The sequence below is a fragment of the Ixodes scapularis genome, unplaced genomic scaffold (assembly GCF_016920785.2).
Source record: "Ixodes scapularis isolate PalLabHiFi unplaced genomic scaffold, ASM1692078v2 PGA_scaffold6__148_contigs__length_123643588, whole genome shotgun sequence".
In the NCBI taxonomy this organism is placed as follows: domain Eukaryota; kingdom Metazoa; phylum Arthropoda; class Arachnida; order Ixodida; family Ixodidae; genus Ixodes; species Ixodes scapularis.
Window position 1 is genome coordinate 123,282,660 of NW_024609881.1, and position 22,725 is coordinate 123,305,384.

At 49.2% G+C, this 22,725-nt stretch overlaps 3 protein-coding genes across 3 annotated transcripts in view; 2 read left to right on the forward strand and 1 right to left on the reverse strand.

Annotated features, from left to right (window-relative positions):
* The window catches only part of LOC8025772 (sorting nexin-29), a 38,169-nt gene extending 33,637 nt beyond the window's left edge, over positions 1–4,532 (reverse strand). Inside the window, exons 1-3 of the mRNA XM_042294565.1 lie at positions 4,238–4,532; positions 2,642–2,703; positions 2,021–2,073 (exon numbers count right to left, since the gene is read on the reverse strand). Coding sequence (XP_042150499.1) covers positions 2,021–2,073; positions 2,642–2,703; positions 4,238–4,244 — 122 coding nt within the window. The 5' untranslated portion in view covers positions 4,245–4,532. The remainder of the gene's footprint in view (positions 1–2,020; positions 2,074–2,641; positions 2,704–4,237) is intronic.
* LOC8025773 (60S ribosomal protein L10) lies at positions 4,487–12,014 on the forward strand. Its single transcript, XM_002399183.4, has 5 exons — positions 4,487–5,002; positions 5,168–5,195; positions 5,297–5,355; positions 7,879–8,125; positions 11,642–12,014. Exons 2-5 carry the CDS (start codon positions 5,173–5,175, stop codon positions 11,973–11,975), a joined length of 663 nt encoding a protein of 220 aa, XP_002399224.1. The 5' UTR covers positions 4,487–5,002; positions 5,168–5,172; the 3' UTR covers positions 11,976–12,014.
* A 4,874-nt stretch (positions 12,015–16,888) lies between these two features.
* Positions 16,889–22,106, forward strand: LOC8025774 (zinc finger protein 182). Its single transcript, XM_040215879.3, has 2 exons — positions 16,889–17,352; positions 20,920–22,106. Exons 1-2 carry the CDS (start codon positions 16,947–16,949, stop codon positions 21,399–21,401), a joined length of 888 nt encoding a protein of 295 aa, XP_040071813.1. The 5' UTR covers positions 16,889–16,946; the 3' UTR covers positions 21,402–22,106.
* The last annotated feature ends 619 nt before the right edge of the window (positions 22,107–22,725 follow it).

Genomic DNA, 22,725 nt, shown 5'->3' on the forward strand with positions numbered 1-22,725 from the left:
TGCACCATGTTTTCAGTCACCGAGAATTACTCTGATGCACTTATGAAGTTTATTTTTTAGACCACCGCCAGGGTATTATTTCTGGCTTCTGGTTGGCCACATTTGAATTTGTGAAGACGCCCTGGATCACGCCCAGCACTCTTTCGGCCAATGGCGCCTCCTGATTTATCTCCGATACTTCCCCAAACTCTCTACATATACAACTCTGGGAGTTCCCCTGCATAAGCCACTTCTCCTTACGCACCGGGACAATGCGGCGAAGCTCGTCGCATGTGCGCCAGTGCAAGGAGGTGAAGCTTGACGCAAAAGGCTATAGTGCAACGGCATGGAGGCATGTGGGCAACGCTCTGGTTCTGTCTTATCACAGCAGCCACAATGAAAGGGACACTGGCAGGGTATTAATGCTCGCCGAGGTTTTTATTTGAACGTGACCTATAAGAACCTAACTACCCGGAACATAGTTTACGGCTCGAAATTCATTTTCTTTCCGCCCAAAAACAGCCGGTCGAGAATTGGCCGGTTTCAGTCCCGCTCACTCTCTTTTTTATGGTCATGTGGCATTCCAACTATGTGTACCAAATATATTTCAAGTCGCAAATCATCTAAGGCACACATTCAATATTAAATATAGAAAATATTATGAACCCTGTTTTTGTGGCCTCCAAAAAACTGCAAATACGTTGACCGAAAAAAAAAGGTGTAGACGTCATTCTCAATATGGCGACGTGACGCGATGGCGGCGCACGATGGAGCAGCATTACGATGGACGTGGGGCCGCTACGTGCAAACTGTCGTTCGTGGTACCAGCCAATCGATCTTCAAACGCAGAACATTGAGCGAAACGAATACAGGTGCAAAACAATTGCGCAATAAACGATGCATGCAACTTTGTTGTCTGCTTCACATGGCAAAAGTGGAGAAGAAAAAAATGCAGTTGGGTGTAGCCACGTGATTTCCAGCCATGAGCTTTTGTTTCCATGTTTTGGTTTCGAGCAGTTGAGTTTTTTCGCTTTATTAAAAATATAGATGACTTTGCAGCAAAATATTGATTGGGTAGTCTTCTGCCACCATGTCAAATCGGCTGGCAAAAAATAAAAAAAAAACATATTTCGGGATGTCCTTTTAAGCCAGTTGAAAAAGAGTGAATGCCTCCTACTTGTTCTTGGTATTCTCTGGCACTCTCCACAGCCAACTCGCCCAAGTTCATTCCCTTCTGTGCAATAGCACCATTTTATTATGTTTTTCTCGCAACTTCTAGCTCCTTGACGTCGCCGACAACATCGCCTAGAATTTCAGACGACAACGACGTCAGCGTAATAGACGAGCTAGTTTTAGCTACCGTGAGTAGAGACATTGCGAAATCCATTTTTGTACCATTTCCCTTCGCTTCTCTCCCACATCTTTCAAAGTTAGTGTCAACTAATATTCAATTATTTTTTTTTATCTCATCCTGGCGCAGATGCGGCGGAATTTAGAGCAAAAATGACATGTTGGCGGGATACGTAGCAGACTCGCATTCATGGCCCAATTTGGCGCAGCACTTCCATCACTGCTAAGGGCAGTGACGGAAGTGGAAGGCCTTACGAGATAATACAGCAGCATGAGACAGAGATTGTACCACAGCTACATTTTGCGTTAAGCATAAAGCATCGCTGCACTGATTACGCTCCTCAAAGTCGATTGGCGACGAATATGCTCTTTACCGTGCCAATCACATCACTGGGATTACTGCAATCGATAGCTTTATTCTCCACACCGACGAAATGACCATCGCGAAAAATATTTGTCTGTGCCACATTTAGGCATATTATCATTGTTATCGCTGTTATCATTGTTACACTCCAAATAGCCACAAAGTGCAATTTGAATGTACCTAAATTGAGGCTTTGCTTCAGCACAGCTGCCTTTGAGTGCTTTGGAAAGATTGCTTGCCGTCGCTTGTGGACACCGCAACAAACAACCGACCGTCATGACGAGTGCCGCCCATTTTAGAAGCGAGTGAAAGAGTCTTTCGTCTCACCTGCTGTCACTCTCGGTGGCAAGTTCTTTTCTGCCGCCAAACCTGATCTGGCACTGGAAAAGAAACAAAATGTGCAAGAAAGCTGAATCTTTGACCGCAACATATTTGCACGTTTCCGCGCAACCGTGGACAGGAGTGAAAGTCAGAGGGCAATGCTCCCCCTCTAAAGCGTGCAACTACGGGTGCGACACACCCTCGCACATTTGTCAGCAAGCTGTCGAGCCCGGGTCGTGAGCACAATCGCTCGATCGACTCATTAAAACATTTATCCATGCTGCGAAACTGCCAGCGTAAAGGCCTTCAGGTTTGCAAAGCTGTCGATGTGACAGCTTTATTGTAGGCCTCCAGTATCATGTGCTTTATGACACAAATACACATTTTTATAACAGTGTAATCCACTTATAACAATAATGTGAAAACCCCAAAATTCAATCGTTATAACCGATTATCATTGTATCTGCACTAGGAAGTGATCGTTTCTAATCTAGAAACTATACAAACTGATCGCTCGTTATAAGCAGAAATTGTTATATGTGCTATCGCTACAAGTGGATTGCACTGTATTGTTATTATTATTAATATTGTTGTTATTAATATTATTAGAAGTGGAAGATAGTCAACCTGTTTTACAGCATCCAACAGCCTCGACAACAGGATCTGTCGGTCCGAGAGACCGCCTTCCTCTGGAACCAAAAACAAATTGTTAAAAATCAGAAAGCGTTTCGCACCACGGCGTCGTTAAATGGTTAAAGAAGGATGGGCACTGGCCGAGGTCTCAAACCCGGAGTTTAATGAGCACGACACATCTCATGGACGTCTTGAAAGGGTTAAAACGAGCGACCCTGCTGGAAACTGGAGCCCCTGCTCACATTGAGTGGCACGGTCAAGCTCAACGAGCTTCCATGCGCAGCACAGCACCCGAGCGAGCAGCTCGGGTGTTTTCTCACCAGTGCTCTTATGAACGCTGCGGAGAAGCTGCAACCTGGGGTAAAGATTTAGTGCCTGGGTGAAGCCAACTTTGAGGATAGAATCTAAGCAAGCATTTGTGAATGTGTGCAAGCAACCCATGAGAAGCACTGCAGAGAAGCTGAAGCCCCGGGGGTGGCTATGTGGGTGAAACAAACTTTAGCAAGATCTATCTCAAAGTTTGAACATCGATCCACAGTGTGACACCTTGTATTAATAATGAGCATGTTCGGTGTCCCCTTTGGAAACCAGTTTAACGTCATACAAAATTTGTGCAACTTGATAACGAACATGGTACTTGCTGCATATAGTAGGGGGCAGTTTTTAAATAGGTAAAATTGTTTTACTTAGGGTTAATTAAAAAAAAAGTTTTCCAGATGAATCACGCAGGCCTCGTGTTACCGTGACGGACTCGTGCCGGCCGTGTACTTTGAACAAGCCGAGTGGAGAATGAAATCGGCCGGAATAAACTGGCGCACTCTTTTGAATTGTTCCACGCTGCTCTATAAACGTCTGTCTCGAAAAGAGGCTTTGTGCTCAGTGGGTTGTTGCATCCACTTTGTTCTGCTCGCTCATATTGGACACTGCTCCTAATGCACATCCATCGCTTTTTACTTTCATTTGTGCAATTTCGATTTGGCATCAATATATATATCGTTTGTATATTGTCCTTTATATTCAGGTTGTGTTTTTACTGGTCAAGTTGGATTTTAGCGGTGTACACCTGACATTTTTGTAATATAAATGTCCAATAAACGAAATTGAAGAAAATATATAACACACACGCGCAATTATTACTTATAAAATAATTGTTAGGAAGCTAGTTACTCAATGAGATTTCAGCTGTTTCCACAGGGCAGCTGGAAGGTCTCGAACACACGGAGAACGTCCCAAAACTTCTGGGTTGCTAAATTGGCAGATTTATTGCATTAGAAATTCAACGTCCTCTAAACTGGCAGTTCACTTTCCCAGACGTCTTGTATAGGTAATGCATCATCGTTGGCCTAGAAGGCGCCGTGAAAAACTGTTTTGATAATGTCCTTTGAACAAGTAGGATGGAACCCAAGGAACAGGGTGGTTTGATGTCTGCTCCGAGCAGTCGGCGGAGCCCCATGGTCCCGTCGAAAAAGGATCCCGCACGGCGTCCTCCCACTACCGACTGGGTTCCGGTTACGCGCCAAGGATCACGCGACAAGTCCGGAGAACGCGCAGGCCGACCGTTTCGAGGAAACGAAAAACAAAGCCGCTTACCGTTCATGCTTGCAGGATGTTGAGCGCGCGTCCTGCTGGGACCCCTTGATCTGACACCTCTTCGGATCACATTGTCCGCGCGATCTGTTATCCGAGGTTATCTACAGATCATACACCGTGCTACTGACTCAGTGCCCGCGCACAGCCGACGTAGCCGTCGTATCTCCGATACAAACTGCTCCGTCTGCTAGGTCTGCTACTGCTGCGTGCGTTGCCATTTCGTCACCCCCTCGTTGCCCCTGGGCCCCCTGGGCAGAACAAGCGACAGACGCTGGCAGAAGACTGGCGCTGAACGTCACGTGACAGATGAAGGGTTTGGGCGGCGGCTTGCGCTACCTTGTCGCCGTTATGGTCCAACATGATGGATGGTGAACGAATGGATTATCAAGGAATGGGATAAAAAATTTAAACTTGGAACTTTAACCACACTTTAATAAAAGCAAAGATCCCGACGTTTGAGTGGTTTCAGGGCCAACTCTGCCCCTCGATTACGGGCGACTGTTTCTTTCCCGCGAAACGGCCTGCCCACGAACCCGAACACCCCCGGATGGGAACGACAATGAGAAGCTACTTGTTTATCATAGTTTTGAATTGACTAAATTTCTTTGCTGCTTAACATGATTTCATTTTATTTTTTATTATATTTTAATTTTTTCAAACCGAAACTGGACGTGAGCAAACATGCGAGATTTGACGAGAGTGGTTCGAGAACTGTCGAGATAGGTGGCGCTTGAAAACTTCCGGCTCCTTTTCTCATCTTGCGAGGTAGGTTGGTCGTTCGCGTCTCGTTCCCATCTCTGGAAAATCAAAGTTAATCTGTATAATTTTGGCTTTGACGTTTTAATTACGCTTCAGAAAACTATTGCGGAGTGTTCTCTTTGTCGCCTGGCTGCATTATTTTAACATTTTTGAATTATTGTTTTTTCACAGGCAAGATGGGACGCCGTCCGGCGAGATGGTAAGTTTTTCCTGACATCCGGACGTTCTCTTTCCAACTTGCATTTTTAGCGAATCGAGAATGTGCCCTTCAACCTTTTATTATTTTTTTTTCTTCCGCAGTTACCGCTACTGCAAGAATAAGCCTTACCCCAAGTCGCGCTTCTGTCGCGGTGTCCCGGGTAAGTTGACTCGTAGGCTTAACAGCTTGGACACGTTTCTGCCGACATTTCGCGGCACCTTGTCCAGAGCACTCCTCGGTTTGGAAAGCCTGTCTGCCGAAAATGACGTTTCCAAGTGAAGTGGAAGAAGTCGGCGGCTTGCAGCTAACGCGTGGCAGAAGTGTAAAGTTTACGTTGACCGTTCTTATTGCGATAGTTTCCGGCATGTACTACCTCGCAGCGAAGTTCAACTAACGTCGTGTAATTCGTTCAGTTGCATGCATAAAATCTCGATTCGGAAGTAGGACTCTTACCTTGGGTCCTCAGTCACTACCTGGCTCGAGGCTTGAAAGCCAGTTATTCTCTGTTAAACGCTGAAAACCATTGTCATGCAAGACCACCTTTTTGCCTCATTTCTAATCTGCGTGCAATGTTTGCACCCTGATTTATTGGGCCAAATGTTGCTGGGCATATTTCGAAACCTGCACCCACTGGCAGGGCTAAAATCGCCATACTGCTCCAAGTATTCCATGCTAGTCCACACCAGGCGGTACCACCGTGCAATCGAGGTCGATTTGAAGCCCGTACACACTTGCACCTATACTATGGTGCCTGGATCGCGTCTCTGACTGGTGTGTTTAGCGTCCTATCCCGCCCATACATCAAAAGTGGTCCCCAAGTGGCAACAAATGACGTCACAGAAGCGGAGTGCCATGCTGTTGCATGTCGCGATTCTGGTGGTTTGCCGTAGAAATGCTGGCGAAAAGCACGAGCGAACGCGAGTGTCGCTGTCGTCACGGCGTCCCAACTTCCTGCTGCTGCAGCTTCCGTGGACTGTCAAAGTGAAGAGCGACCTACAGCAGAACAGGCGTCTACCATATACACCACAACTGTTGGAACGCCGCCAGGATCGCGACCGGCGACAGCATGACAGTTGTATGACATCAGGCAGAAATCAAGGGACCACTTTTTTGGATGCGGTAAACATACCAGTCTGAGACGCGTTCTAGGCACCATACCTATACTTCGCTTCACCTGAAGCCCGAGCTCGGCCAATGCTACGAGCTGGTGGGACTGATCAGACAGCCTCAGAAGTGCACCATCATGGTGTTCCTAGTGTTTCTGTATATGTTCTATCATGGCTGAACCAAGTATACACCAACTCATGTTTACAAACAAACCGGAGCGCCCCTAGCGGACGCCACCGGCGCCGCGCATGCGCAATGGGGGTGTGGGCAAGAAGCTCGCCGTCGCCCATAAACAAACCATTGAAATGCGATGTTGTCGGTGTGAGTCCCTGCGTTCTTTTTGGCGTTCGCGTTGTTGATTCTACGCCCTCCTAACAATGTCTGACCACTTGAGCGGCGTCAGCAAAATTACCGAGGCTCGTTACACCGCAAAACTTCGCGTGAATCATCTGACATGCGGCGATTCATTCCGCGTGGACGTCGCAGAATGTACGCTAAAGCCTGATTCACATGATGAAATTTTGCTCGCAATTTTTAGTAGCGACGTCGCTTGGACTGCAAAAGCGTGAACCGTAGCGGAGATGTCGACGTCGATACTGAAAATCGCAAGCAGAATCAACCAAATGAATCGGGCATAACAAGTCGGTGATGGCCACTGGTAACAATGATCAACATCTCCATGTATCTACTGTTTACGTCCGGCCTGCTTAGCAACCTTCAAACTTAAGTCTTTCGAGGCCTGCACTTACTTCTTATCGCAAGCGCCAGGCCCACGTTTGGTCTACAAGCCGGTGTCATCTAAAAGAGCAGACAAGCAGAAACGTTTGAAAGAGTAGACGACAGTTGGAACGATCAGGCGGCCGTTTGAACTTGAAGACACTCTGAACTTAGTCCGCAGGTGGTCCATACAACTTGGCGGTTTTCCAGCGTTCATGTTAGAACAAAACAAATAAATCTGATGACCACAAGTATCCGTCAATTCAACCCAAAGTGCTTCCTGCCCAAGCAATCGTGGTCTGACGGCGTCTGGTTTTCCTTTTTCACGGCACATATCCGCGTTCTCGGACGAACCGAGCGCATGAAAACTGACCTTCAAATCTTTCTCGACACTTTTAATACAGCCCCAGTCGCAGCATTTTGACGAGAAGGCAGGATTTTGTCTGGTTCCCTTCAAAACAACGCAGGAATACGCATCTCACATGGGCACTTCTGCCCACAGCCCCGGGACCGGAAGCGCGGCGTGACGCAACTGATGAGTTTGTGTATAGACAAAAAAAAAATTCCTAGTGACTTGCACTTTTGACCTGCTTGACTGGTCCCATTACTTCCTAGTGTCTGGACTTAAAGGGATGCTGAAGCAAACATTTCAGTGTCTATAATAAGTGGTCAGCACCACGAGTCAGCAGCTGCCAGCAGCACTTGAGTTCACTCTTACTTTTTATCCGGACTTGTATAGCACCAGCAGCCGGCATTACGACATCCTCCTTTGTTGCCGGGACAACTTTGGATGGGAGACGTGTTGCAGTCGGTGTCTTCAGGCATTGGGGGCCACGCTTAGTTTCCATTGTTCGTGCAGACCCGAAGATCCGCATCTTTGACCTGGGCCGCAAGAAGGCCAAGGTGGATGAGTTCCCTCTGTGCGTGCACCTCATCTCCAAGGAGTGGGAGCAGATCTCCTCGGAGGCCCTGGAGGCGGGCCGCATCTGCGCCAACAAGTACCTGGTGAAAACCTGCGGCAAGGACGCCTTCCACCTGCGCATGCGCCTACACCCCTTCCACGTCATCCGCATCAACAAGATGTTGTCCTGCGCCGGTGCTGACAGGTGGGGAACCGCGCTTGTTCAATGCCCGACTGCCACCATCAACGCGGATTGCATTTGGGGGCGGTGGCGAAATTGTGACGTTAGAAGGGTCTGATGAGTCTGTCCGTAAGAGCTCCTAGAACCCCCAAAGTTCTGAGCCCAACACTATCGCTGTAACGAGGAAAGGCTGGAGCTGAGAGATATTGCGGGGGGGGGGGGGGGGGGGGGGGGGGCTAGGGCTATATCAAGAAATAAGGGAACCGAAAATTAATCTTAGACAGCACAAAATGCCACGGAGCAAGACATTCTCCATATGTTGAGCGAGTTTATCCGTAGGATCTAAGTGAATCGTGTAACCTTTAAAGATGTTGTCGAGAAATTTGCTTGGTTTGTGATGGTCCTCTGAAAATTGGTCAGGGTGGATCCTTTTCTGGGGTGGGTCTTCAGAGTGAGTTTTCTATAGTTTGAGCATGCAGGTGGGTGTACAAAGTTTCATGAACTGCTAAAATCATTGGGAATGGGTGAGTTCTTCACTTAATAATTCACAAAGGCACTCGAATGAAGTGTGCTACATAAGGGGGATCTGGTACAAGAAAGTGAACAGGTGTTCACTTTCTTGGACCGCGCTAACCTGGATTGCCAGGTTAAGAAAGGTGGGACCTTCTGCCAAGTCCCTGTAGCGAAGTCTCTCACCTCTCCGGCGTTCGCTCTGCTGTACCCATTTGCAAGTCCAGCTTCCAGGCGCCGCCATCTTGCACGATTAGGCCAGCTTCAGACGGGGCAACTTTTCTAGCAATTTTGAGGTTGCTGACGGGTTTTTCCCTAGATTGACACGAATTGCTGAGATTGGGTCCGGCTCGAACGAGCGAGCAACACGGAGCAATTCGAAGACGTTTGAAACTGCTGCAGCCAATCGGGGACGCAATATTTTCACGTGACACCCCTGTGGTGGTGATGATCACAGTTATAAACTTAGTTCTGGTTTGAAATGGACCGTTTTTGGAAATAAACCTTTTCAGAAAGATGAGTTAGTATTTTCAACACAATTCAAAGATATAAAAACACGTTTTTAGCGCGTAGCTGTGCGTCTAAAAAGTGTAAGAAAAATCAAACTGCATGATGATGATGGCAAGTTGTAGCAATTCGGTTGCTGCGTGTGAACGCGGGCAGCCCGTGTTGCTGGAGTTGCTACGTCAAGTTGCTGGGCGAAATTTTCCCGTCTGAAGCTGGCCTTAGGGGTGCGCTTGGACGCGTCAATTCGATTACGAGGTCTCGGTACAGCGTCATACTTGAATTATGGCCGTGCCCAAGCACACCCCAGCTGATCAAGATGGCGGCGCCCGGAATTTCGAACTGAAGCAGTCTAATGGCGCTTGCAAAGAAACTGGTTTTTGGGTGGAAAGTGTGGAGGGCTTTGCAGGAGCTTGTCCCGCTTTTCTTAACCTGCAGATGGGTTGTTAATAATAAAAAGATTACCCCTACCTCATTTGAACGGCCTGCTTTTGGTGATTCAGTGATGTGATTGCTGTGCCAAAGTACTTGCCCCGCTACCGTTTTGCAAACAGGTATTTGCACCAACATTGCAACAAAGCTTATTTTCACTTTATTAGTGCCGAACATAAAATAAATCGGGTACATGGCCACGTTGTTACTGTAGGCTAATGTGAATTTCCTTTTGTTTATTGTCTTATATGACATTCGATTTTATCTCTTTATCATACATTGACAGTACCTGGAAGCTTTGCAATGTTTGCTCGTCTATTCTGACTGGATAACCAGTTGTTGCGTGCGGGTTATCCAGGCGAAGCAGATCATGGTGTCGCTAGGGGTGTCGCAAACTTTTGTCGGACCAGATTTTTTGGTCGAACTTTCGGGGTTCGACTGGGTCGAACCGGTTCGACGAACCTTCAAACTTTTCACCAGATTCGACCGGTTCGACTTTGTGGACAGTGTTGCCAGCCCTTGGCACAAGCATGTCTAGGTTTGGAGAATTTTTTTTTTATGCAAATGGTCATTTTATTTTGTGAACAGCTGCAATTAAAAGAAACTAATTCTAATCACTGAAGAAGTGAATAACTTAATTTTTAGTACTGTATTACCTGAAATAGCCAATCAGCGCTGCACTTAATTCATCTCTTAGCCATTACCATCCAATCCGAAGCCAACTGGCCAGCTTGTCGCGCATGCGCACACGAGTCGAACCTCAATACAAGGTTCGTCGAACTTTCTACTAAAAGTTCGAAAAAGTCGAACCTGGTCGAACTCCAACCGCGGACGGTTCGCGACACCCCTAGGTGTTGCCACATTGTAGGTGTCGCAATTTTGCCTGTCGTGCTTCGCCGCAGCACACTTGAATGCTGAGGTGAAAGCGCTTCCCCAAGGCATGATGTAACGCACGGTTTCTGAGCAGAAATGTGGCCAGCATACCGTAATATCCTGAGAGATGCCCCACCTCCGAAATATAACCCACCACTATGTTTGGCCTAATTTGCTATTGTTTTTTTTTTTTTTTTTTCAATATCATTGAAAGATGGTTTATTTTGAGTAATTGTAAGGTGACCTTGGCAGAAATTGCATTACTTAGCCACAGTGAGGGATGAACACACCTTGCTGACGAACGTCCCTGCAATCATAAGTTTCGCCGGTCACAAAATCTAAACCTAGCTTTTTTTTTTATATAGCACCAAAAGTTGGCCCAATTTTTATTTTCACCCGCTTTGCTTTCGCTTTTAGGTGGGCTGTGTCTCTGGATATTACAGTGTATGATGTCAATATTTTGACAATACCTTTCTCTTGTTCAAAATTCATCTTGCAATACTTCTCTGTATTGCAAGAAAACTTATGCTCTGTCCTACGTGTTTTTTATGTCAAATCTTGTTTAGTCTTTACCTTTATTTAGGTTCCGTCCGTGTGACAGCGCAGTGAATACGGAAAATTAAACTGGAGCAATCAATCTATGCAAGTTTGAGAATAACCTGAACATGTTCGGGGGGATTTATTTTAATAAAGCATATTTATTGTTTACAGGCTGGTTTTTGTTAAACAGTTCTGCTTATAAAATGTCATTGATGCGACATTCAGATTTATGAATAAAAATGGAATGTGTGCTTATGCCCCAAAAGTACTTTTTGCTGCTCCAAAAAGTGCTCTAAAATTACTCGGACCAATGGTGTCTGTGAAGATTTCACTGAGCAATAGTTTTGGTCAAACACTGATTTGCACGTTTGTCCTACATCGGTATGTGATTGTTCTGCTCTGAAATGAGATGTGGCCGTTTTATGCGAGTTCGTATTTCTCGAATTTTTATTCTGGAATAGAAAAATGTGTAATGTAATTGTAGTAGTCCCTAATAGACCTTTTGTGAAGTGCACACAATCTAGTTGCTACTGCACCAATTATCTGCCATTGTTTAAGCACATACTCTGGGCATGTAATGGGCACCAGCACAGCATCTGGAGAGGACAGTGCCCGAGGAATGTTGCACACTTTTGAAGTTGTCTTGTGGCGGCCTGCAATAAGCCCGTTCTCCCCCTGCAGGCTGCAGACTGGGATGCGAGGTGCCTTTGGCAAGCCCCAGGGCACGGTGGCCCGGGTGCACATTGGCCAGAAGATCATGTCTGTGCGTGCCAAGGAGGCCCACAAGGAGAATGTGATTGAGGCCCTGCGCAGGGCCAAGTTCAAGTTCCCGGGCAGGCAGAAGGTGCACGTGTCCAAGAAGTGGGGCTTCACCAAGTGGGAGGCCCCGGAGTACGAGGCCATGCGTGCCGACGGCCGGCTCAAGCCCGACGGCTGCTACTGCCACTACCGGGGCAGCCACGGGCCCCTCACCAACTGGAAGAAGATCCAGCGGGAGCTGCGCGAGGTCGACTAGGCTGCACTGCCTCGGGAATAAAGGGATTCTGCACCCGTCCCTCCTCTTTGTGGGGCCCAAAAGCCCGCTTTTCAAATGCCCTGTTTGTCTAAGGTCAGGGGTCTTGAAGAGGGAGCTTCTGGTTAACCTTGGAATGGTGTACAGGCATTTCACTAGAAGGCCTTGCTTCTTCAGGGCACTGAAGGAGCTAGGTCTAATGAAACTGCATGCTGTTTTGAGGTATACCAGAAGCCCTAGCTTAGACAAATGGGCCGTCCGGTGAAGGTTAAAGACTGAGAGTCAGGCACGTACGGGGGGGGGGGGGGGGGGGGGGGGCGGCCTAACTTCCTCCCTCCCCTCCCCAAAAAAATCTTCCATTTTGCTGGGGCCTCCTCCCCCCCCTCGCCTCATACAGCATACTGTCATGGGCGGGCCCCTCCCGAAACAAAATCCTGACTACGTGCCTGGCGGGAGTCAAATGCGCTTCAAGATATTAAAAATGCAAGCACGACGGGACACAAAGTAAGATATACGCCGACTATGCATGGCTTGCACGTGACGTCATTCAAAGGGCGCTCCGATGACCACCAGAGAGGAGGGCGAGAAGGAGCTCCGCTCTTATCAGGGCCCCCTTTTGTGCCGCCCGGATTTGCCCAGTCGTCGCTATTCTCCCCCAGAAAATTTTAGATTAACCCGTCACTCAAAATTCTTACAAAAGCAGCTTCCCTCTCCTCTTACATGGAGGCCAAAAATATGCGACGTGACGTCAGTGCAACCTATGTGTACTCGGCGACAACTTTTCTTGGCAATTCAGTGGAAGGCACGTCCCGCGTCCCCTCCCATTTTGAGTGTACGCAGGCTCCTCTCCCCTGAAATTAGGGAGGAGGAAAGCCTGCGTACACTCAAAATGGGAGAGGGGACGCGGGACGTACCTTCCACTGCATTGCCAAGAAAAGTTGTATGGGCAGGAGATTAAAAACAGCGCGGAAAGACGAGGACCAGACAAAGAAGTGACACGGACGTAGCGCTGACTTACAACTGAGTTTATTGAACGCAAGCTCGCAATATTTATTTGCGGTGTCACGAACAAAAGAACATAAAAAATTCAGCCCATGTGATGTGTCACCAATAAAAATAAAACAATGATAAAAAACATTGAAAAAATAATAATGAAAAGCGCCATGACACAGCCGTACAGAGTATGTGCTAAAAATCTTGCAAGTCACGGAACCAGAAAATTCATCTCTTTGCCTGATAGGGCCACAGAAGGACTGCTTACACATGCTGCACCCAACCTCGCTATCTCAACAGCCTCTAGAATTTCCCGAGTAAGCTGGTCCCTATGACGCTTAACAACCTCACACCGTTGGAAGTCGGGAAGGCAATCACAGTCGCGGCAATGAATGCCCAGGTGACCAGACACGGTTGTGGAGACACTGTAAGCGTGCTCTCTCAACCTGTCGTTGAGACAGCGGCCCGTCTGGCCAACGTAGCGCCTGCCACACGTCAGAGGGAGAGTTTTTAATTTCCGAAGTATGTACCAACTCGCCCAAGCCTCAACTTTAGCATGGGCAGGAGATCGAACTATTCGGGAGGAGGACAGACCGTGACGCCCCAAGCGGTTAACCTAACAACTACACGGATGGGGACAACAAATACAATGATGCAGCGTTCGGCTGGAGTTCGTGTTCTCCGGCGAGGGGGAGGAGGGGCTGTTTTGTTTCCACTACGGCCTGCATGAACAATGCAGCGTGCACGATCCCAGCTCATCACAAAAGCCGAAGTGGGTCAAGCTCGCATTCTCTGAGGATAGATCCGGCACTTAAAGGGGCGGTGCAACAATTTTCGGACTTCGGTGAAAGATTTCTGGAAGTTGCCCCCTGACACTTCTGAAGTAAAGAACAGAAAACCGATTTCGCCTGCGTGTCCTAGTTGTTGCGTAAAAAAAAGATAAAGATTGGCATTTCGGGCACCCCTCAACTCACTCCCAGTCTTCAGGGTCACACCTGGTCGCACTCCCAGTGACGTCATTCGGAGTGCCGTGTAGCTTCCCGTGTGCTATCTCGGAGGACGCTTCCCCTCCCTCTCTCAGCGTACATTAGCGGGCGCTATGCTGCAGCTTAGAGCCGAGCGAGGTCACGTAATCTTTCCGCCGTAGTTCCTTCGGCTGCCACTTGGGGCTGCAGCTGGGGGAAAAAGTTCGACTTTTGCTTTGCGATTATGCAGCGGAATCGCGACATTTTTAATAAAGGAAGTGTTTTCTCTATCCTCTGGGATACGATAAACAACGTAATAATGACGAGATGCAAATTGTTTTAATCATAAAATCGTTGCACCGCCCCTTTAACGTCGCTTCGTCGATTGTTAGTATTTTTTGTATTAAACTGCGGCCCGCGCTCTATTGTAGAAGATGACATGGCCATGACCATAAGGCCTGTCGGCATGTGCACAGGCCTTGTGTTGAGTAAACACCAAGCGTGGGGAAAACAAATAGAGTGCCTTCATACACACGCGCGCTTTTGCTTGAGTGGTGACATCTCAGCCATTTTTCCGCCCAATCGTTTTTTTATGCATTTCGAAGTGCGCGCAATCCGGTGTCACTCAGCTCGAGCGCGTAGCTTTGGCTAATGCATAGACGCCATTTTACCACCCAAGTCACGCACCGAGTGCGCGAGAGCGTCACGCGCTGGCACATTCAGGGCAACAATGGATGCCTTCACCCTGAGACAGACAGACATGTAGGCACCCTAAAAACAAACGGGTCAGAGCGCCCCCTATAGTTCGATCTCCTGCCCAATAGGGGGCGCTCTGACCCGTTTGTTTTCCCCACGCTTGGTGTTTACTCAACACAAGGCCTGTGCACATGCCGACAGGCCTTGTGGGCATGGCCATGTCATCTTCTACAATAGAGCGCGGGGCGCAGTTTAATAAAAAAAAATACTAACAATCGACGAAGCGACGTTAAAGGAGTCATGAAACGCTTTTTCAACTTTTTTCTGTTTAGCTTTCCTCCACAACTCATAAATCAAGCATTGCACCAAACAGTTCCAAGAAGTCGGAAAGGGGGGAGTCCCCTCTTGCTCGGAATCTCGCTTTTGTAGCCGGACACAGCTATTGTCCCCCTAGAAGATTAGCCCGTCGCTCAAAATTCCGACTAGTTGCTTTCCCCACCCCGTTCACCCCGAAGCTGACAGCGCTGTGGAAGCTACGTGCTCGTTGGGCCAGCCACACATTTTCCACGTGATCACGCTCTCTCGCACATACCGACCCGCAGAGAATGAGGTCAGGTGATGAAAGGGAAGCGGCCGATTGGTCCGGCAAGCGCGTAGCTTCCACCGCAATGTCAGCTTAGGGGTAAAGGGATTAAGTGAGGTCCGGTGTCGTGTGACGTGCGCTTGGGCCCCGGTGACGCGCTGCGGGGTCCCGGTTATGGTGGCTAGTAGCCCAGTGACGCGCTGCGGGGTCCGCGGATGTATCACAGTGAAAAGGCGGAGAGTTTACGAAGGGAAGGAGCTACGAAATAGTCCGCTATGTTTTGCAAATTTTCGTAGCGAAAGTCAGGCTTCTGACTCTCTACCTTTGTTCTTTTGGCCCACTGACCGATGTGCTATTAGTAAAATCCCAATATAAATTGATTTACTCCAGCCCGAAATTCGTTTCATGGGTCCTTTAAAGGGGCGGTGCAACGATTTTATGATTAAAACAATTTGCATCTCGTCATTTTTACGTTGTTTATCGTATCCCAGAGGATAGAGAAAACACTTACTTTATTAAAAATGTCGCGATTCCGCTGCATAATCGCAAAGCAAAAGTCGAGCTTTTTCCCCCACCTGCAGCCCCAAGTGGCAGCCGAAGGAACTACGGCGGAAAGATTACGTGACCTCGCTCGGCTCTAAGCTGCAGCGTAGCGCCCGCTAATGTACGCAGATAGAGGGAGGGAAAGCGCCCTCCGAGATAGCACACGGGAAGCTACACGGCACTCCGAATGACGTCACTGGGAGTGCGATCAGGTGTGATCCTGAAGACTGGGAGTGAGTTGAGGGGCGCCCGAAATGCCAATCTGTATCTTTTTTTTACGCAACAACTAGGACACGCAGGCGAAATCGGTTTTCTCTTCTTTACTTCAGAAGTGTCGGGGGGCAACTTCAAGAAATCTTAGACCGAAGTCTGAAAATCGTTGCACCGCCCCTTTAAGTGCCGGATCTGTCCTCAGAGAATGCGAGCTTGACCCACTTCGGCTTTTGTGATGAGCTGGGATCGTGCATGCTGCATTGTTCATGCAGGCCGACTGGAAACAAAAGAGCCCCTCCTCCCCTTCGCCGGAGAACACGAACTCCAGCCGAACTCTGACGCCACGTCCGGTTATGTCGGCCGAACGCTGCGTCATTGTATTTGTTGTCCCCATCCGTGTAGTTGTTAGGTTAGCCGCTAGGGGCGTCACGGTCTGTCCTCCTCCCCAATAACACCTTTTTGCGCTGTTTTTTTTTTTTTAATGTGTTCAACGAACCAGCCCATCGAGCTGGTTGTGGAGACTGCAACCATACGAATATTCGTTCGCACGATGTGGAGCCACAAAAAACGTGCCAAAATCCTCGGTGTTGCGTAGTGTGTACGCGCTTACATTTCTTACGTGCAGGGCGGTGGCATTCCGTTGGTCGAACGACGTTTTAACGAACGCGAACTTTTTATCGCAATACACGGCGTTTACGGGTGGGCCAAGTGGGTTCAGATTTTTGTAATGAGCCGTCACAGACTGCCGCCGCGACTTCACAGCGCACAAAAACAACACACTACAAATTTTCGTTTAACCAGTCAAACGCGTTCTAGCATTGGTTCTAGGCATCATGGTTTCGGTTTCGCTGTGTACTGCTCCCGTGGATATTAGCCAATCCAATCCAGTGGTCATTTCGTGCTTCATTCTGCGATCTTTTGTTGAAGTGGTTTGTGCGGCGCCGTTTGGTAGTGTTCTCGGTTTTAAAATTATGTCTCGAGATGAATTCCGAGTCTCTGCCGTTTGTGCTGACCAAGAGCGTGCTCTGTGAGTCTTTTCCAAGCCGCTCCAATGCGAAATCCGGAAGCCGAGGTGTCATTTCTTACTTGTGCCGGATGCGGGTATCTGGAAAGCGATTTGAGACTGTCTCCACTCATCGGATGGCCGGTCCATCGCTTCCCCCTGAATCAGTCGAGCGTTCAGCCGTGAATGTCCAGGTTGGATCTCGTGACGGGCTGATAGAGCGGCAGCTAGCGTCGCTAGGGGTCGAGGAGGCCAACACGATTACCAAGTGCTGCGTGCCCGGAGAGCTGAACGAGTACGAATGGACAATCGCTCGATATGAATGGATACTGCTCATAGCGAAAGAAACCACACAAAAGCGAGGAACGGGCAAGGTCTCACAGCGTTGGTTACATTTCTTACTCGGGCATTTGTGGTCGAGTCACTGCGTGTTTGTTTCAGCACTGGTGTAGGTTTACACTGTTTGGACTCTGAACGGAACGTCAGCGCGTGTTGATATTTAACCACGCTTCAAATGAGGTTGATGTTAGCTCATCCCTCATAGGCAACCAAAAACGTAAAAAAAGAGAATTAATTCATTTTTTTCGCCGTCTTCGGTAATGATTTTAGCCTGCCGCTTTTATTGCTCGCCTTATTTTCAAGCCAGCCTGCCTGTTTCCTTCACTTACAAAATCACTTCAATGATTTTGCCGAAGTAGAGGCTCGGTCCCAAACGACTGCAATTCTTTTGCGTGAAATTCCTGTGTCCTCATTACATGACTCCTCCGTGTTGTCACAGACCTTGTTTGGTTCAACCAACCCTCGAAATCTTCCTATGCCTCCTATTGGGACTCCAATCGCAGACGGCAGCATCTAATCTCCCCCAACGTTTCTACAAAAACAATCAGAAATAAACAAAACAATATGCATGCCGTCATCATGGTAACCACTAGGTTAAGGGGGAGGGTGTGACAAGCGTCGTCCCTCCTCTCTCTCTCCTTCTCTCACCCTCGGCGACAACAGGATGCAAGTCCATTCGGAATTCGGAGCAGCCTCCGAACTCCAAACTCCGAATGGGCTTGCATCCCATTGCCGCCGTCTCATTCTTCTACAAAACAATGGAATGGCAATATTTTTTTTAGAAAAACAAGTGTTTACCTTTTTATGCGAATGTCCTACACTTCCGGAACGATTGCACTTGACTTTGCATAGCTTGATTGAGATCTGCTCAGCAACAGTGCATGTTCAGTGACCAGCCACTTCTCATTATATCCCCAATCAATGAGTGCAAAGTGTGCCCAGCCACTGGTGTCTCGCGGCTTCAGATGGGCGCACATTGCCAGCCTCAGCGCAAGTTTAAACTTCTTTTGCAAGTTCTTTTTTTATTAGGCACACTCTTTAGACAGAAAAAAACATTCACTTCATGGCACAACGAAGTAACAAAATCAACACGAAACTACTATTCAAGTATTTACAGACCTGCAATCACACATTCAACTTTGCTGTAATTAGCGACAGTGATTCGATCGCCCCGGTCTCTCGCAGGTTCCTTCTGCAGTGCGCACTGCTCCACGAGCTGCAGTGCTCTATTCATATAAATGCCCTGTCCCTTCTGACCTTCTACAATAACTCTACCATAAAAGAAATACACTCTTTTGTGACTGTATTTCTTTCCTTTTCCATTTCTTCATCCTCGTGGCTTTTGTGCCGTCACTTGATGCCACTTGGAGACCACTTTCGATGCATGGGTGAAATAGCAGGCCAGCAGTCCGAGATCCATTGCAGGCACCGTACTGAAAGTGTGACCATCGCCTCGTAACCTGCATGTTCGGCCAGTACTCGTGCCCCCGCCAACTGCCGGTCGAAGGTCTGCGGAGGGTGCTTGAGCCTGGTGTGGAAACTGCAGTACCGCACCCCGACATTGAGCCTTCCTCGCAGGTGCCGGCATCCTCGAGTTCTTAGGATTCCCAACGGGGCCGTGTTGCCAAGGCACTTCCGAAGCTGTGACATGTGTCCGAGTAATTCCTCAGCTTCACTGGTTTTCCCCCTCTTCTCCCTCTCCCCCAGGTTCTGGTGCTAGAAGGAAGCCACTCCGCTCGTCTTCAAGAGGCGGAGAATTCATTCTTTGGCCGTCTTTGGGGTGCCTAGCTGCCGACCTTGTGAGGGCTATGGCAGGTATTTGGTGACGGGACTTGCCGAGTCGCCCTCGTTCTTAAACAGTGTCCAGGCCATGTCTGTTTTCGTTTTTATTTTTAGCTGACAGCTGCGTTTGAAGCTCGATTGCTCGAGTGGTGTGCTCTTCTGCGAAGCAAATTATGTGGAGCGATTCTGTCCGTCATACTCTCGGTCCGAGTGTTTAAGTGGAGTGCAATTGTCAAAATGTCAGTTTGTTTGCTGCCTGTCCCGCATATTTTTTCCTTTTTTTTTTGCAGCCTGGGAAGGTGGAACTAGGAGGAAGAACTGCAGTCCAGTTCATTGACCACCCGCTGCGTGCTTCCTGGATGGATGGATGGATGATATTGGCTATGCCCTTCGTAACGGACAGTAGCTTGCACCACCTAGCCTAAGAAAATGCTTTCCTCCCCCACTTTAACGCCCGATTTCTTTCTCTCTACGTCCCTGCAACTATCAGCGGGCCGGAGGGAAAGAATCACCAGGCTGACCTGACCTGCTCCGTTATTACTCGGCGTTGCAGAGTTCCTCCCCCATTCTGCAATTGGGCAGTTACGTGTACTACTACCCTTTCAATCATTGGTTTCAGCGTGGATTTGAAATGGTGGCAAAAAGCACTGCTGCGATTATTAGTCCATGGTTCGTTATAGAGCTTCTCAGCATTCTTTCCTTCGAGCTTCTCCTATGGTGAACCTTGGTGCGAAATGTCAATGGTCCTCTGTCACAATGAACATCATCCCCCTTTTTATAGCAGTTGTCTTTCTGTATGTGCTTACGTGTTTTCCTAGTCCAGTGGAGATGGCAAGTATAAATGCCATGCAATTACACTTTCAATTAGCATCATTTGCACACATACCCATCTGCGAGTATGGCGCCCTATACCTGACCGCTGCAGTGCAGGCTGCAAGCATGTGTGTGCCGCCGTAGGAATGTGGTCGCCAGCTCGCCGACTCTACTCTGTCTTAGCTCAGAACGGACGGCAAAGAATGCTTGGAGCCCCCGAAATTGGTTTCACGCCGCGTGACCTTCAAGAGGACACGCGGGGTGCACCGTCGCGCAATACACTTGCGGTGCCGCATTGGCTGGAACGGCTCGTAGCTTCCACTGCAGTTCGTCATAAAGCGAAACGAGGTACGCGTACCGACCGAAGCACTTGCCATTGGGCGCCATACGTGGCTCTTTTGTGGCGTCGTGCTGGCTGTCGTCTAGACTCGTTTTTACCGGAAAAAACTAATTCAAAGCTGCAAAATGTACGCCGTGCAAGGCACGCGCAAGGCCACCACGATTGCAGCCCACACCCGGCCTCCCTAAACCCATATATTGGGAGTGTTTGGCCATTAGCTTGTTTGAATAGGCAAGCATCTTGTGGCCAACCACAGGCTGCGAAACAGCCCCTAGTGGTGGTCGTGAGCACTAAAAATGTGACTAGACTAATTTAAGCCGTTTTAGTGTGGCTAGAGTAAAAATGTGTAACTCTTGGTGACTGAAAACTTGGCGCAAGTGAGGTTTTCGTCGCCTCCATGTTCAACGGTAGAATAAACAAACGTGTGCTCCAAACGAGAACAAACTGCGGCATAGTTGCGATCATTGTTGCTGCGAGATTGAACGCTTTTATTTCCCGCATTAAATCTAGTTTTTGATATTATGACGTCGAGGTCTGCCAATTGGTGAACACTCTGTCGCACTTTCAGTTTACGCTCTAACCGCGGAGAGAATATTCGGCGCTGGCGGCGGCCGTTGCGTCGCCCATTGGCCAAACTCTCCCAATAGACGGCTGTGGACCTCCCCGACCCTCGACAGGTGGCATGGCGGCGAGGCGACCCGGCGGGGGCTCGTTCCATGCGGTGAACGGAGGCGAGGCGTACCGGTGCGGCTCGTGCAGCTACGTGACCCAGCGCAGGGGAAACATGGTGACCCACCAGCGCACCCACACCGGGGAGCGCCCCTTCAGCTGCCCCCACTGCCCCTCCGAGTTTGCCGTCAAGTGCACCCTCAAGCGGCACCTGCTGACCCACTCGGCCCAGCGGGCCTTCGCCTGCTCCCTGTGCCTGGACAGTTTCCCCTCCCGGGAAGAGCTGGCCCGCCACGCTCAGGGCCACGCGGGGCAGCGCCACTTCCAGTGCCAGTTCTGCCCCCGCAGCTTCGGCCGCAGGGACGGCCTGCTCGCCCACCACTGCTCCCATGCCGGCCGGAGGGTGCACCGCTGCGGCCGCTGCAGCAGGCTCTTCAGCCGCAACGACGACCTGGTGGCGCACCTGGCCACCCACGCGGAGCGGCCCTGAGTGCATTCCTTGGAACCTGTCCGTCTGGCGTCCAAAGCGATCCCCAAATGGCAACCAGCCGCGTCGCGGGCCAGTCACGCCGTCGGCTGTCGCTGTCCCCGGTGGTCCCTCCTAGAAGTTTCGGTACGGCGTCTGGTACGCGTCTCCAATGGTGTCTTAAAAGGCTGCTCTCTCCACTTCCACCAGGCAATGTCGTAGAAGCGTTGCGTCGCCGTCGGCTGCAATCCCGGTAGATGTGGCAGACGCCTGTTCTGCTTCCAGTTGCCCTCCCGCTCGACATTCCGCCGAACACATCGGTCCGAGACACGTTTTAGGTTATGGCAAAAAGCTCGAGCAAACGCGAGTGTCGCCGTCGTTGCAACGTACCAACTCTCGGCTGCCGTATATTCCGCGGACGGTCGAACCAAAGAACGACCCGAAACGTACGCTTTAAGTGTACGCGTCTGTTTTGTAGAGGTACAAGACTCGTACGCTTTACTGCGTGGACTTGGGTTTAGTCGCGCAGCCCGAACGACGACAGAATGGCCGCGACGCACTGGACAGGCACGCTCGGCTTTGTGGGTGGGAGGACGTCGTTCCACTTGGGCTCCACCGTGCAATCTTTTGCCGGGAACGACTGCAGCATTGGGTCGTAAGTGTGCCTGGCCTAAGCGGGTGCGCAATGCCCCGTGCCGACAAATAAAAGATGTAAGCCCCCTTACGCCTAATTTATCGAATGTGCCATAGCATTTTTTGTAGGACCGAGTTGTTGCAATATCGAACAAACATGCTGGCGACATACATGAATTGAACCTGGAACTGCATTTCACTAGAGCGAATGTATCGCCTCGCTGATTCTCCAAGGAGTGTGTGAGCATTCTGCATGGTGGTTATATATAACAAAGCACGGTGAATGCAGCTTCTCTGCACTTTCCACAGGGTTAAAGGAGCTGTGCAACGATATTCAGTTGGAATGTTTTTCACTATACACGAGCTTCCTGGCACCAGTGAGACTCGAGGATACTCGCACGCAACGCCACTGGCCAAGAAACGCCTTTGTTACGGTGAAATTTCAAGGACAAAAGCAATTATTTTCGTTCAATCTCTCCGCAAAATTTGATGACGTAACGTGGGGATCGCAGAACACCCAAGTGACGATATTTGAATGCGGTTCATGGATTGGACCCGAGCCCTGCGTGGGCACTCGATTTGGGCTCGTGATAATTACTAGCTCGAGAAGCATTCGGGTAGTCGCCCACGTCCAATCGCTGCAACGACAACAATAGCCGAGCCATAACAATGTCTGGAACTCGGTGTGTGTCCTGTGCTTTGCCAAACCCAGCAC